This window comes from Salvelinus alpinus, chromosome 28, assembly GCF_045679555.1.
Source record: "Salvelinus alpinus chromosome 28, SLU_Salpinus.1, whole genome shotgun sequence".
NCBI classification, from domain to species: domain Eukaryota; kingdom Metazoa; phylum Chordata; class Actinopteri; order Salmoniformes; family Salmonidae; genus Salvelinus; species Salvelinus alpinus.
The window spans coordinates 8,614,353-8,629,508 of NC_092113.1; the positions used below are offsets into that span (position 1 = coordinate 8,614,353).

Sequence of the window (15,156 nt, forward strand, 5' to 3'; positions counted from 1 at the left end):
TAAACAGTTGTGGCAAGACAAGAGAGCCAACCTCTCTGCAACTACTGGGGAGAATATCCATCAGCTTGACCAATGACTGCAACAAGCTGTAGGTACAGTCAATAGAGCAGGAACAAGCAAGAACAGGCCATCTGATCATTAGCAAGTCAATACAATTTATCTGCAGGTTCCCTCTCAGCTGGCTAGGTGCCATTACATATGTTCATCTCTGGCATACACATGCATGTGTTAACTTTCTTAGTGGAAGTTATTTTACTGGACGTATCTTTAGGTTATATGGTGGTGGTGGAGTGCATTGACAACATTGTCCTTGTCATTGACAGTGACAACATTGTCATCTCTCTCTCTCTCTCTGGACAGATAAACCACACAACCCTATGGTGAACGCCGGGGCTATTGTCATCAGTTCTCTGCTCAAGGTAAGGGGATTCCTGGGTGCACTGATGTTATAATTAAGTGATAATGTCCTCGAAGCCGGTGTTTGGAGGATATATTGGCACTGGTGTTGTTAGGCGTTTTACTCTAAAAGAAATGTGAGATAATGTCTTGATGCTTTTTATAATGGAGATCAAGTTTATAAATTGGCTGGCTGGGCTGATGAGACAATGGATTGTGCAGTCATATTGAACAGAGTAAATAGGCATTTTAACATCATAGATTTAGCCGGTTTTAACTTGTGGAATAGACACCGGCTGTCATGCGGTTTTAACCAATCAGCATTCAGGATTAGACCCACCCGTTGTATAATCTCTTATAAGATTTTCATGAGGTTTTGGAATTAGAGCTCTAATCTTTGCTCGCTAACTGAAACAAAATCAGTAGTACATTACATTCACACAGATTAAGCATTGCATTGCATATACTGTATGTATGCAAACTGCTATACACCAAATCCACGCCAACATTAGATATACAAGAAATCAGGAAAACTGTCATAACTAGTACAGACAAGTTTCACGGTCAGACTTTACCGTCAATCATTGACCAATTGCCCAATATTGTGTGGACAGAGGTCAATAAGCTATCACCAGCTGACTCCCTATCAGTCAGCATTACCCTCATTCTAACAGCTAAAGCAGTGGGGAAAGAGGGCTGGCCTCTGCCTTATGTAGACATGGACCTCTATTCTACTGTGTTTTTCTCTCCCTGCCTGGCTGCCTGTCCTTAACAGCTGACTGGAGAGATATGCCTCTTGGCTATGCGGGTCACATACAGTAGTGGCGGAGGGGGTTACTGTCGGGGGGGGGGGGGGGGGAGTGAGTCGGGCCAATGAGACAGCTGGGAAGAGAAGGTGTGTTTGTGTGTTTATTTTTTATGTCTTTGACAATCATAGGGTTTTTTAATGGTCTGATACAGACGGTTTTATCTCAATATCTTAGCATTTCTGGGTAACAATTACAGTGCCTTCAGAAAGTATTCATAACGCTTGACTTATTCCACATTTTGTTGTGTTACAGCCTGAATTCAAAGTTGATTAAATATTATTTATTTTTTCACCCGTCTACACGCAATACCCCATAATGACAAAGTGAAATTCAAATGTCTACATAGGGTCCTTTAAAGGTCCAATGCAGATGTTTTTATCTCAATATCATATAATTTCTGGGTAAACAAACCTTACTGTGATCGTTTTCAATTAAAATGGTCAAAAAGAGAAAAGAAATGCTTAGTGCTTCCCTAATGCTTCCCTAAGCCACGCCCCCCTTGGTTACTGTTGCAACCTCGGACAACACATCCCCATTCAACCAATGGTGAAATCCCCTCACAATGATCTCAAACTGTGTTGGTAATAAACAATTAAATTAAATGCAGACCACCCCTTGCTAATCAAGAAATTCTGGGGCTTAACGAAGAGTCAATTTCTCATGCAAGAATTTTGCTAGGATTGTCTGGGAGTGGTCTGAGTGGGGAGGGGAAAACTGAAAACTAGCTGTTATTGACAGAGAGGTTTGGAACTCTCTTTCTTATTGGTCTATTAGCTAATTTAACACCTGGTGACGTCACCAGTCAGGCCAAAACTCCATCATACCAAAACAGGCTGACATTTTAAGCGGTCTTTTAAAATGTACACAATTTCACAGCATTATTCCAACCTCATAGTGTGGAAATATATATAAAAACAGAAAAATCTACATTTTGACTACACTGGGCCTTTAAGTACATGATGCAAGAACAGATAGAGATGTCTGAAAGACATTTAATTGGCTAATAGTCTATTGTACATACTGTACAACTTGTACTCTTCCAAGTCAGTGTAGCACCTCTAGCACGTTTTCATTTGAGTTTATTCAATTGATATTTATAAATGTTGTGCAAATTGCAGTTGATCTTTCGGAGAGAGCAGAACTCTCAGAAGTTATGAGTGGAAAAACGTGTCACTACTCATGAACACCTCATCAGAATGTTACTGATCAATAAGCCATGGGATGCACCACGTCAGAAGAAACCCATTCCTTGAGGACAACTCAACTCGTCACAGTAATGTTTCAGATCATCTCTGACCTTTCAGGACAGGGTGGCTCAGAGCAGTAAGGGGAAGTACCAGACTCTGCCCTTTTTGGTGACTTAACGACTTGGCGGTGATCTTTTCACTGGACCCTGAAACCTAAGCAGGGCAATAATCTGCCCCCGGAGCTGCAAGCCCATGTCATACTCATCACATTACCACACGTGGACAGACAGGCGGACAGACAGACACCGTGACTAAATGTACCCCACACGCCCACCCAGAATCTGTCTGACAGGTGCCAGAATACACAAACACTGCCACCTAGGGGCCGGAAAGCTCTCTGCATAGTGTCAATACAGAAATACTACAGCACAAGAACACTGTACTAAAAAAATTGTTTCTTTACAGCCTAACTCGAACAAGGCAGAGAGGTTTGATTATGTGAGTATCCTTTAAGATTTCAGACTTCAGACTTATTAGTAACAATGTACATGTTATACACTCAGTGTACAAAACATTAAGAACACCTTCCTAATATTGAGTTGCACCCCGTTTTGACATCTAAACAGCCTCAATTTGTCGGGGCATGGACTCTACAAGGTGTTGAAAGCGTTCCACAGGGATGCTGGCCCATGTTGACTCCAATGCTTCCCACAGTTGTGTCAAGTTGGCTGGATGTCCCTTGGGTGGTAGACCATTCTTGATAGACACAGTAAACTGTTGAGCATGGAAAAACCCAGCAGTGTTGCAGTTCTTGACACAAACTGGTGCGCCTGGCACCTACTACCATACCCCATACCCCGTTAAAAAGGCACTTATTTTACCTTCACCCTCTGAATGGCACACACACACAATCAACGTCTCAATTGTTTCCAGGTTTAAAAATCCTTCTTTAACCTGACCACTCCCCTTCATCTACACTGATTGGAAGTGGATTTAACAAGTGACATCAATAAGGGATCATAGCTCTCACCTGGATTCACCTGGTCAGTCGATGTCATGGGAGGAGCAGGTGTTCTTAATGTTTTGTACACTCGGTGTGTTCTTTCATCTCACAACTGACACGTCTTTTATCGTAGGTAATGGAATACTTAAAGAAGATGGCCGGCACAGAGTATGTGGGCTTCAGCAACGCTACGTGAGTGTCGAATTGAATGTTAGAATATCCAAATGCAATTATCCAATATTGCAGCCCATGCAGTAACTTCACTTTGTGGTGCGATAAACTGCTTGTGATATGCATTTGCCTTCACAGTTTCCAATCAGAGAAAGAGACCGGAGATAGGAATTTTGCTATTGGTTACTACCTGAAGGAGAAAAAAGTGAGTCTGGGTGTTTGAGCTTCACGGAGTCTTACCAATTCCTAAACTCTTAGACTATGAGTTACCTGTTGATTGTGATCTAAAATTGTGATCTAAAACTGTGGCCTCTCTCTCATTTTGCCTGACAGTGCTTTCCTAAGAATGCAGATATGATTGCAGCCCTCGACTTCTACTTCCAGGTGAGACTCATTTTTTAAGAAGTTTGCTGTTGAATCCAAGAAGGTCTTTAGCTTTTTCCTAGGCCTAGATTGAAACCGTAGCACTGAAGGTCTGCGCTGCAGCGCGATGGAAATTGAAAGGTGATTTTCGATTGAACCTAGATATGCAGTGTTTACCATGAATGCAGTCTCTGCGAACGCGGGAACATTGCACAAATTTCAATCGCGCTACAGCGCAGATCTTCAGCGCTGCGGATTGAATCTACTCCGACTTTCTGTCCCTGGTGGAAACACTCTGTATTCGACTAAAGTACTACCCTCTACAGTAAACCAGAGGTCTTAACTATTCTCTGCTTTCCTCTCAGCTGTGCTCCATCGAGGTGACGTGTGAGTCAGGCAGTGTCATGGCTGCCACACTGGCCAACGGGGGCATCTGTCCAATCACAGGCGAGCAGGTGCTGAGTGCGGAGGCCGTTCGGAACACCCTGAGCCTCATGCATTCATGTGGAATGTACGACTTCTCTGGCCAGTTCGCTTTCCATGTGAGTTATTGAGAAACAGAGGTCAGAGGTCAATGAACCGAGGTGGCCTTATCCTACTATACAGTATGTGGTCAATTAGAACATTCCCCTTTACCTCCGATGTGCCATATTTCTTTCACCTATCCTATATTGTCAGATAAGTAGTTAAATGAGAGGAGACAAGTTATTGCTATTGTCAGAATTTATTGCTATTGTTTTTTGTTTCTGTTATTGTTTATTTGTTTTGTACCGTCTTGGTGTGATGCCTTGGTGGGATAGGAGGGATGGGTGCCGTGGGTGTGGGTTGATTAACCTCTCTGGTACAAGTGGGACGCTAAATCTTCAATAATATTCCAACCGGACAATTCCTTTGTCTTTAGAAATGAAAAGGAACGGAGCTCGCGCTCACGGCCGCGAGCGAGACTTAGCTCATGGCTTTCAGCCAGACCCCTGATTCAAACAGCTCTTATTCTCTCCCCTTTCACAGTATAAGCCTGAAACAACGTTCTGAAGACTGTTGACATCTAGTGGAAGCCTTAGGAAGTGCAATCTGACCCCATAGACACAGTATATTGGATAGGCAATCACTTGAAAAACTACAAACCTCAGACTTCCCACTTCCTGGTTGGATTTTTCTCAGGTTTTCACCTGCCATATGAGTTCTGTTATACTCACAGACATCATTCAAACAGTTTTAGAAACTTCAGAGTGTTTTCTATCCAAATATATTAATAATATGCATATCCTAGCCTCTGGGCCTGAGTAGCAGGCAGTTTACTCTGGGCACGCTTTTCATCCGGACATGAAAATACTGCCCCCTACACCAGTGAGGTTAAGGACTGGGGATGTTGTATTGTTTACAATGTCTCTATGTTCCCAACTGAATTGTGTTGCTTTTTTTAAAGACAGGAATCTATTTTAGACTATTTGAGATGCACCCGGCTATAAGTGTCCTACTAACCTTCATTCCACCTGTTATTTTTTCCAGGTGGGTTTACCTGCTAAGTCTGGCGTTTCTGGTGCAGTACTGCTGGTGGTCCCTAATGTAATGGGAATAATGTGTTGGTCTCCTCCTTTAGACCGTGTCGGAAATAGTGTCCGAGGCATTCACTTCTGTCAGGTACACAGACAACAAGAATTTCAATAACCTATGACTTATGACTATGACGTTTTTGTCAAACCCAGCAGTCGATATTTATTCTCAGTGATGGCCTGGTTTTTTTACATTTAGAAAGTATACTTTGTAACTGTATGAGACATTGTAGAAATGGAAGATTCAAATAGAATAGAACGTTGAATAGTAGAGTAATCGGTCATTTTCCTGTCTGAATTTTCCCATTCTATCTGCTGATTGATCAGGAGCTGGTTTCTCTCTTCAACTTCCATAACTATGACAACCTGAGACACTTTGCAAGGAAGCTGGACCCTCGCAGACAATCACTTGATGATAGGGTAAGTAAGGGATAGAGTACACACTAAAGACTTATTTTCATTTTTTCTTATTTTAACATTTTAAACTCTCTGGAAAATTTATGTTTTCTTTTGTCTCCTTTACAACACTTGAAACACCTCTGTGTTTCAATAGCCTTCTTCTATGTTGATCGCCCATCATAGAGATGTTTTCCTCTGCCCCCTTCAGAACAAGTCAGTGGTGAACCTGATGTTTGCAGCTTACAGTGGAGATGTCTCTGCCCTGAGGAGGTAAAGACTGAATCCTGGGAGACTAGTTATATAAATTCAATCCATTATAGTCGGTCCTAATGATTTATAAGAAATTATAGTTTGCCTTTTCATAACCAAGTGCTGGGCGCCAGACAGACAAGAAGAAACTTGTGAAATGATTTCCATAATACATTTAAATGTATGTTCTGCATGGAACAGACGACCTCTCGTATCAAATCAATTTCGGTTAACTTCAATATAATTACTATATAGAGCTTTTCAGAAAGTAATTTGTCTCAAATCCCTTATCTCTTAGTCTCGGCCATCTGTCATTCCAATTAACCTTTTGCTATACTCTTCTTTTCTTCCTTCTCTCGCTCCTGTCCTTCCCTAGGTTTGCTCTCTCGGCTGTGGACATGGAAGAGAAAGACTATGATTCTCGTACAGCCCTCCACGTGGCGTCAGCTGAAGGTGACACTATAATTTGTTATGATAATACTGTACTCCCACATAACATGTACTTCACCTTATCGTTCACATTTGGAATTCAAGTGTGGCTGATATGGTTTAATTGGAGTGGATGGCTTCGCTGTGTGGACAATGGATATGTGAATGCATCACTGGTTGGTTGCACAAACGCATTACCGTATATTGAAGTTGAATTCTTCCTTCCTGTTTATTCAGGTAATGTGGAAGCGGTGATCTTCCTAACAGGGACGTGTAAAGTGAACCCCCATATAAAGGACAGGTAGGGACACCACTGCCTCTGCCTGACACTTTTAATAACTCACACGTCTCTGAGAAATGTTCCATAATAAAGGCCCTTTTGGCATGGATAATGGAGACTGGTGTTTTTTTTTTAAGTGTCCAGATCATTAAAATCACTCTGCTACACCAGAATAGTTAAGGGCTAGAATGAGATCTTCAACTGAGTCTCATTTGTCACTTGTTTCCCTTTGCCTCGCACCACATTTGCCTCTGTAGCTGTAAGCCCATTTCAAAGCTTTTTCCTGGCCGCTCATATCTTTCTCTGTGTTATCAGATGGGGAAACACACCCCTGGATGACGCCAGGCAGTTTGGTTGGGACGGGGTGGTGTCAGTCTTGACGGAGTACCAGCGGCTGTACCCATGCAGTAGTGAGTCCCAGTCAGAAACAGAAGACCAGAGAAAGTTAGACACATTGAAGGTGGTGGTTTAAGCCAGACGGACTGGATGTATCTAAACATGTGAAATGCAGCCATTTCGTGCCATTAGTGAAGAGGTGTAAGCGAGTATATTTGATAGGGTCAAACATCACTGTGTATAAAGGTTGGGGTTCGCCGCAGCATATCGCACTCCGCTGTGAGAGATTGCGCTGTCCCAAGCACACTTTCTTTGTCCATGTTGCTGCACATAAAAGCTTCAGGAGTCTTCAGGAGTGGACAGAATCAATGTAGTACTGTTTCATGTTGACATGGCACCAACAAGTGATCAGTTGCTAGTTCAGGTGAACTTGGCAGTTTTTTTATTTATAAGTACACACACACTTTGTCCTTAGTCGTCACTTAAAAATGCCAGTGTGATGTACATTTTATGTATATATGCTGCCTGGTATGTGACCACTGTTTGTAATGTATTTATTTATACAATGGTTTGTGATGGTTTAATTATGTATGAAGCTACAACGTTAGTATTTAGTTAGTGGATTTTATGCCACTATACATACATTATAACTGCATAACGCACACAGCATTGTAACGTTACATATTGGCAGGTTATAAATATACTGTACAAATCTAGAAATATATTAAGTAGGAAAGTATATATTAATCTACCTCAATAGGAAGTTTCATAAGCAGGTCAGAAGATATGAGTGAACTATGAGCCATGGATCGTGAGGATGAGGTATTTGACAATCATTTTGCTTCTGGTCTTTTCTCCTCTTTGGTGTGAATACCAATTGGCCCAACATAAGAGAAACACAACTGTTATGTAACTATAGAAATGGCATGTCTAAATGGGATCTTTTGAGTGACTGAGACTGATGAATATTCATGTATGACAGTGTCCCATCAGCATTCCCTTTTAAATATGTACATGAATCTACTGAGTCAGATGACTGTTGTTTTGATGTTATAAAAACCAAAGACACACACATCCAGGGGTTTCTTACTGGGATTAAGTGATGCTGTTCTACAGACTGCTTCCTCAGGTTAAACTGTCAATGTAAGCTTGCTGCTGTAAATAAATGAGTGGAAATGTGTAACGGTTTTTATTTCAGCATACCATCTCAGCACACAATTGGATTATATCAAAAGGTTCAAAAAGGCATGGTTTTGGTTTAATTCAAGTTTGACAAGATAATGGAGGATGTCAAGACATTAAGCAATAGTAATAACAGAAACATTCCCAGTACCTAATGACCTCTTGTTACACACAGGATGGCTACATATTGTTGCCATTTATTTCACATAGAAAAAAGATAACACGAGAGGTAACAAAAAACACAACTTGTTGTGCGGAGTCTGTATGGCAGTGAAATTACAGATTGGATCAACTCCTTGCTTCCCCCGTTGAAAATAAACTTCAGCTTTCCTTCCGGTCGAGAATATTGCTCTTCATGGGAGATTTGAAAGACATGTTCAAGTGCTGCCTGCTGTAAGTGTTCAGTTTACAAGAACCAAGTTGGAAGAGTTAATGCACATCGCCGCTCCTGGCCCCCTCTCGCCTTGCCATCAAAGCCATCCACCTGCCTGACATATTGTCATCAGAGTCCAGAGATCCTTCTGCTTCACTTCAAGCCTTCAGGCTCCTCCAGACCTGAGTGTGTAAGCAGCTCTCCATCCCACAAGCCAAACGCTGGGCAGAGAGGCCCCCTGAACGTGACCCTCATGCTGTGGATCACCTTGGCCTTCGGGATATCCACCAGGCCTATAAGGCCGGCCTCATAGTCTAACAGGATGCCCACGCGGTCAGGCTTACCGACGAGAGGCACCGGCACCCTCTGGTTGGTTGTCATGGCGAACCACTTGCGCTGGACGTAGCCGAACACCCAGGAGGAGCGGTTGGTGCCTACGCAGTCGTCCCGTGACATCGCCGCCTCGGCCACCCCTAAACGGAACTCTGAAGACTTCTTCACTGTCACCTCCCAGTAGTGGCGGCCGTCTGTGATTCGCCCGTCTCCGAACACCACGGCCCAATCACGGAAGCGCTCAGGGTTCTGTTGGTCAGGGCTGGGGTCTAGGCCCAGGATGCGATAGATGACACCTGTGTCCTTCTTAAAGAGGTCCAGACTGCTGTGGGCGGTCCTGTCGTCCAGCTTAAACTGCACGTCTATAGAGAGAAGCAGAATGGAGAGCAAAAATTATTAATAGATATTGGCAACTGCAGAACGTTCTCTAGAGGGGCAAATGCATATGCATGGTGAAAGTGGAGACATACATGACATAAGACATGTTAAAACGTTGTGATTTACTAGCAAATCGATTTAAGCTACTAGGGTATTTAAGCTACTAAGGTAAGAAAGCTGAAATGGAGTGTCCTAGTCCTTCCAACACGATGTAACCAAACTTTTCAAAGCTTGTAAATTCTGTAAACTTGGTGAAATGTCAGATTTCAAAACGAAAGTTAATTTACGCATGGAAACTTTCAAAATTAGGCCTACACGTTAAGATTTACAACACAAGCAGCTGGTCACGAGCGCGGTCAGAATTGTGTTATGCACTCTACCCTGCTCTGACCTCTAGTTTGCTATGAGATGAAACTAAGGCAAAGGGCGCCTCACTCAAGTGTCCACACGCAGTTCAAGTTTCTACTCACTATTGCCCGCCGTTTGGGTAATATACCATCTTATCGCTGGAAGAAGTGTCCCACGCGTTTGTCTGCGGGACAATGCGCCCATAATTCGTCCTGCCAAGCGACAATATTGTCCCAAGCCAAGGGACATCGCCATCTTTACTCACACAACAAAGCTATTTCCTTCTTGGTAAATCTTCAAACTATGATTCTTGCTAAATGGCGCCATCTACGGCACCGGAGAATGCATTGAACATACCATACTGGACTTCATTTACAATTGAAACCTGGTTAGGCGCTGTCCTTGGTGCTGATTTGACTGGCGAAGGAACGCTCAACATGTGGGCTCTGTCCTGTGGTAGGACCTACACTTTGTTTTTTTAGATTATAGAGTACCACATTATGAGTCATAATACCCATAAAACCTAACGGTCAAACAGAGAAATGGTTCCAATCGTTTTTCCACCATTCATTTTTCCCATAGGGGATTTTAGATTCACTTAAAATAATGACTGTGTTTTGTGTAGGCTTACCCTGGCGTGACGTTTTGATAACTGTGTAAATCTCTCTAGGACAAGGTGACTTTTATAGAGATATTCGCCTGTATTTACCCCCCAAAAATTAAATGCTAATTTGGCTGTCATAAAGAACTATAAATGCCACGATGATCTGGAGAAGACTGCAGGAGCTTGCAGAGATTTGCAGATTTGCATGATGTCTACTTTGATGCAAATTAGCAGTTTCGAATTTGAGAGTAAATAAAGCCGAATATATATCGATAAAAGTCACCATGTCCGAGAGAGATTTACATGGTTATCAAAACGTCACGCCAGGGTAAGCCTACACGAAACACAGCCCTTATTTGAAGAGTTTCTAAAATCGCCAATGGGTAAAAGTAATGGCGGAAAAACAACTGGAACTATTTCCCTGTTTGACTGCTAGAGTTTATGGGTATGATGAGACTTCCACTGTGGGGCTCTATTATGGCTCTGCATATGTTGTTTCAAATGTTTGTTTAGTCATCCTACAGCCAACACATCAACATGAAATTGAATTTTTTCAAACTTTTCTTTGACTACCATGCGGCATACGTCACGAAGGGGGACAGGTGTTTCTTCAAGGAAAAGAGGAAGATAACTATTGGCTTAATATAGGCCTAATGTTTTCTTGGTGTGAGGAAATTGTCTTTATTTTTAAGAATATTCAGCCAGTCAATGACTTACAGGTGACAGAAGAGCCTCCTAAAAACTTCTAATGTAGGGCAATATCTAGCCTTAAGCTACTTTGAATACAGAAATAGCTAGTCTGTATTTTATTTCGAAACTCAAGCGCCTAGTCCCGATGTCGATGATAGAGGTAGCTAGGACTGTCCCTTGATACTTTGTACCAGTGTGAAGTGAAACACTAATTTAGCGAGGCTTTAAACGGTGCTTGTCCATATCCCTGAGAGACTCTCGCATATTTATTGACACATAATATATATTTTGTTATATTAGTAAGGCCTGAATTACTCCCACGTTACATAACTAGATTAATTTTTCATGCATAAACAGTGCCTTCAGAAAGTATTCATACTCCTTGACTTATTCAATTTTTGGTTGTGTTACAGCCTGAATTTTGTCACCATCTACACACAATACCCCATAATGACAATGTGAAAACATGTTTTTAGAAATGTTTGCAAATTTATTGAAAATGAAATACCGAAATATCTCATTTACATAAGTATTCACACCCCTGAGTCAATACATGTTAGAATCAACTTTGGCAGCAATTACAGCCGCGAGTCTTTCTGTGTAAGTCGCTAAGATCTTTATACACCTGCATTGAACAATATTTGTACATTATTCTTTTAAAATTCTTCAAGCTCTGTCAAGTTGGTTGATGATCATTGCTAGACAGCCATTTTCAAGTCTTGCCATCGATTTTCAAGCCGATTTAAGCCAAAACTGTAACTCGGCCACTCAGGAACATTCAATGTTGTCTTGGTAAGCAACTTCAGCGTATATTTGGCCCTGTGTTTTAGGTTATTGTCCTGCTGAAAGGTTCATTTGTCTCCCAGTGTCTGTTGGAGAGCAGACTGAACCAGCTTTTCCTCTAGGATTTTGCCTTTGCTTAGCTCTATTTCGTTAATTTTTATCATTAAAAAAACTCCCTAGTCCTTGCCAATGACAAGCATACCATAACATGATGCAGCCACCACCATGCTTGAAAATATGAAGAGTGGTGTGTTGTATTGGATTTACCCCAAACATAACACTGTATTCAGGACATGGAGTTAATTTCTTTGCCGAATATTTTTTGTTTGTACATGTTTCCTTCTTTTCACTCTGTCACTTAGATTAGTATTGTGGAGTAACTTCAATGTTGTTGATCCATCCTCAGTTTTCTCCTATCACAGCCATTAAACTCTGTAACTGTTTCAAAGTTACAATTGGCCTCATGGTGAAATCCCTGAGTTATTGTCTTCCTCTCTAGCAACTGAGTTTGAAGGATGTCTGTATCTTTGCAGTGACTGGGAGTAATTAATAACTTCACCATGCTCAAAGGGTTATTCAATGTCTGCTTTTTTTACCCATCTACCCAGTGGCGGTTATAGCTTGTATGGCTCCCTGGGCCAACCCCCCCTATTATGAATGAATTGTGGTTTATTTGGTAGCATTTCGTATTGTGACTGATTTTACTAATTGCATTAGCACTGTACAAAGTTAGAGGTGTGCTATTTGATAGATTCCCCCGCTACCCCTACATCAGGCTTCCAGTGGGGAGACCCGAGGTCAATCTACCCCCGCCCCACCTCATACTTCTGAGTGGGAGACCTGTCAACCTACCCCCGCCCCATCTCATACTTCTGAGTGGGAGACCTGTCAACCTACCCCCGCCCCACTCCCAGGTACTTCTGAGTGGGAAACCTTCCCAGGCAGTAGCCTGCCTAGCTCAAAAACTAGAATCAGGGCGCCCACTCCGACAAGGTTAATTGACACACAGTCCCACACGATGACACGATATCATTGACGTGACGTGTAAATGAGCGATAGAAAACCGATCGTGCAAATGTTACCATTCCAATTTTTTTTTGCGCGGGCGCCCCCGTGCCGCCCCCAGCAAAATGCCGCCCTGCGCGGCTGCCCTTGTCACCTATACCTAAATCCGCCACAGCATCTACCAATAGGTGCCCTTCTTTGCGAGGCATTGGAAAACCTCCCTGGTCTTTGTGGTTGAATCTGTGTTTGAAATGTGCTGTTTGACTGGGGGACCATACAGATAATTGTATGTGTGGGGTACAGAGATGGGGTAGTCATTAAAAAATTATCTTAAACACTATTATTGCACACAGAGTCCATGTTTACTGCTGTATTTATTTAGGCTTGCCATAGAAAATGGGTTGAATACTTATTGCCAAGACATTTCAGCTTTTCATTTTTAATTACACTTGTAAACATTTCGAAAAACATAATTCCACTTTGACATGTTGGGCTATTGTGTATAGGCCAGTGACAAAAAATATATAAATGTAATACATTTTAAATTCAGGCTATAACACAACAAAATGTTGAATACTTTCTGTAGGCACGGTACCCGTTGGGGGCTAAATGTGTCTTGGTTTATTGATGAACACGCATACAATGCATACAATGTATGCCTACAGTTGATCTCTTCAGTGTGTATATCGTTAGAGAGAGATTAAAATGATGATATAGCGGGTGCGTTCTTTCGCGTTTTCCGATCATCTGTTTGCATGATTGGAGAGTTAACTTAGATCACAACTGCATGCCACAGTTCACATCTCTCAGTGTGGCGCAGGACTTGTCCTCTCGCTTGCACTCTGCTCTCACTGACTCTCGGCGAGTGCTAGACAAATATGCATGAAGAAAATAAAAAAACGCTCACGAGTCACGACCGACCAATGCAACAGCGAATCCCTCAGTCCCACAGAACATCCCCTCGGACCTCTCCCCTGCGGATATAGCCGCGGTTCTGCCAAAAGACAGACACAAAGGAACGACGGATATGAATTCGTTTTCAACAGGGAGCTGAAGCTGGACAGCCAACACGGATGAGCCCTGTCTCACTCACTCCTCTTCATGCCTCCATGACGTGCGTTTCTCCTTTTTTTCAGTCAACAATTAATCTGAGACCAACACGCTCGATGACCGAACGTGGTCCATATTTTTCACAGCTGTAATTGCTTTACGCGTTTTGAGATCGGCTACCTGGACTTGACAAGACAGCACAGAAGCAGTGTTTCCGAACACCGTCCAATGATCAATACTTTTCTTGCGGAAAAGAGAAGCATCTTGGTGACTCATAGGCTACTCTTGAATTATTTGCTTTATGTTGACTCTTACTGAGAATTCATGCGCGCCTGACTTCAATGTGGGAATCCTGCGTTTTTTTGCATTCCGCCTTTTGGATGGTGATAACCACGCGACAGCAAATCCTGCGCTGGTTTCCCACACGTTCGGGCAGTTAGTCGTTAAATAGCTATTACTTGCTAATGCCGGGTGTATCGGAGATGCCACAGGTGCATGGTATGGGTTTTATATGAAGCAGATGCTCAAAGATCACATATTATTAAGTGTACGAATATGAATGAGTACATAATTCTGTTGCGTGTGTTTTTTTATCAGCTTGGATAGATAGTTGAATACGGTTGTGAGGCGAAGTAATTTATCTGCCTTCTGAACTGCAAACAACTTCAATGTCCCTCCGCATTCTGTGTAGCTATTAACCCAGACTGTAACACAATGGACCTCAAAGTAGAATCTGAAGAAATGGACTGCAAAAAGCCACCCGCTATTGAGGTTTTTGCTCACAACTCAACGCTGCACGGAATTTCGCACATCTTCACCTATGAGCGAGCCTGCATCAAGCGCTGTCTATGGGTCGTGTTCTTCCTGGGCTCCTTGACTTTATTACTGTTTGTGTGCGTGGACCGAATACACTTCTACCTGGAGTATCCGCACGTCACCAAACTGGACGAGATCTCGACCCCGATGATGGTATTCCCCGCTGTCACGTTCTGCAACCTAAACTTTTTCCGCTTCAGTCACGTGACGCGCAATGACCTGTACCACGCAGGGGAGCTGCTCGCGCTGCTCAACCAGAGGTGCGTTAATAAAACGTGTGACAAAATGTGGATTTGCAGTGGCACTCTATTCCCTATAAAATGCACTAGGTTACGTTTTGTCTAGAGCCCTGAAATGGTACCTCATCCCCATGTGGCCCTGGACAAAACTACACAGGGAATATGGTGACATTGCAGATG

The 15,156-nt window shown here is 42.5% G+C and overlaps 3 protein-coding genes across 3 annotated transcripts in view; 2 read left to right on the forward strand and 1 right to left on the reverse strand.

Moving 5' to 3' along the window:
• The window catches only part of LOC139557099 (glutaminase kidney isoform, mitochondrial-like), a 30,704-nt gene extending 22,349 nt beyond the window's left edge, over positions 1 to 8,355 (forward strand). Inside the window, exons 7-18 of the mRNA XM_071371467.1 lie at positions 361 to 419; positions 2,858 to 2,890; positions 3,529 to 3,587; positions 3,705 to 3,771; positions 3,900 to 3,950; positions 4,295 to 4,471; positions 5,439 to 5,570; positions 5,810 to 5,902; positions 6,090 to 6,151; positions 6,507 to 6,583; positions 6,797 to 6,860; positions 7,155 to 8,355. Of these exons, the coding sequence (XP_071227568.1) occupies positions 361 to 419; positions 2,858 to 2,890; positions 3,529 to 3,587; positions 3,705 to 3,771; positions 3,900 to 3,950; positions 4,295 to 4,471; positions 5,439 to 5,570; positions 5,810 to 5,902; positions 6,090 to 6,151; positions 6,507 to 6,583; positions 6,797 to 6,860; positions 7,155 to 7,311 (1,031 nt within the window). The 3' untranslated portion in view covers positions 7,312 to 8,355. The remainder of the gene's footprint in view (positions 1 to 360; positions 420 to 2,857; positions 2,891 to 3,528; positions 3,588 to 3,704; positions 3,772 to 3,899; positions 3,951 to 4,294; positions 4,472 to 5,438; positions 5,571 to 5,809; positions 5,903 to 6,089; positions 6,152 to 6,506; positions 6,584 to 6,796; positions 6,861 to 7,154) is intronic.
• On the reverse strand, positions 8,350 to 10,121 carry LOC139557100 (SPRY domain-containing protein 4-like). The gene is made up of 2 exons (XM_071371468.1): positions 9,912 to 10,121; positions 8,350 to 9,425 (listed from the first exon to the last, which is right to left on the reverse strand). Exons 1-2 carry the CDS (start codon positions 10,042 to 10,044, stop codon positions 8,884 to 8,886), a joined length of 675 nt encoding a protein of 224 aa, XP_071227569.1. The 5' UTR covers positions 10,045 to 10,121; the 3' UTR covers positions 8,350 to 8,883.
• A 3,544-nt stretch (positions 10,122 to 13,665) lies between these two features.
• Positions 13,666 to 15,156, forward strand: part of LOC139557101 (acid-sensing ion channel 1-like) — an 86,056-nt gene continuing 84,565 nt past the window's right edge. Inside the window, exon 1 of the mRNA XM_071371469.1 lies at positions 13,666 to 14,997. Within this exon, the coding sequence (XP_071227570.1) occupies positions 14,636 to 14,997 (362 nt within the window). The 5' untranslated portion in view covers positions 13,666 to 14,635. The remainder of the gene's footprint in view (positions 14,998 to 15,156) is intronic.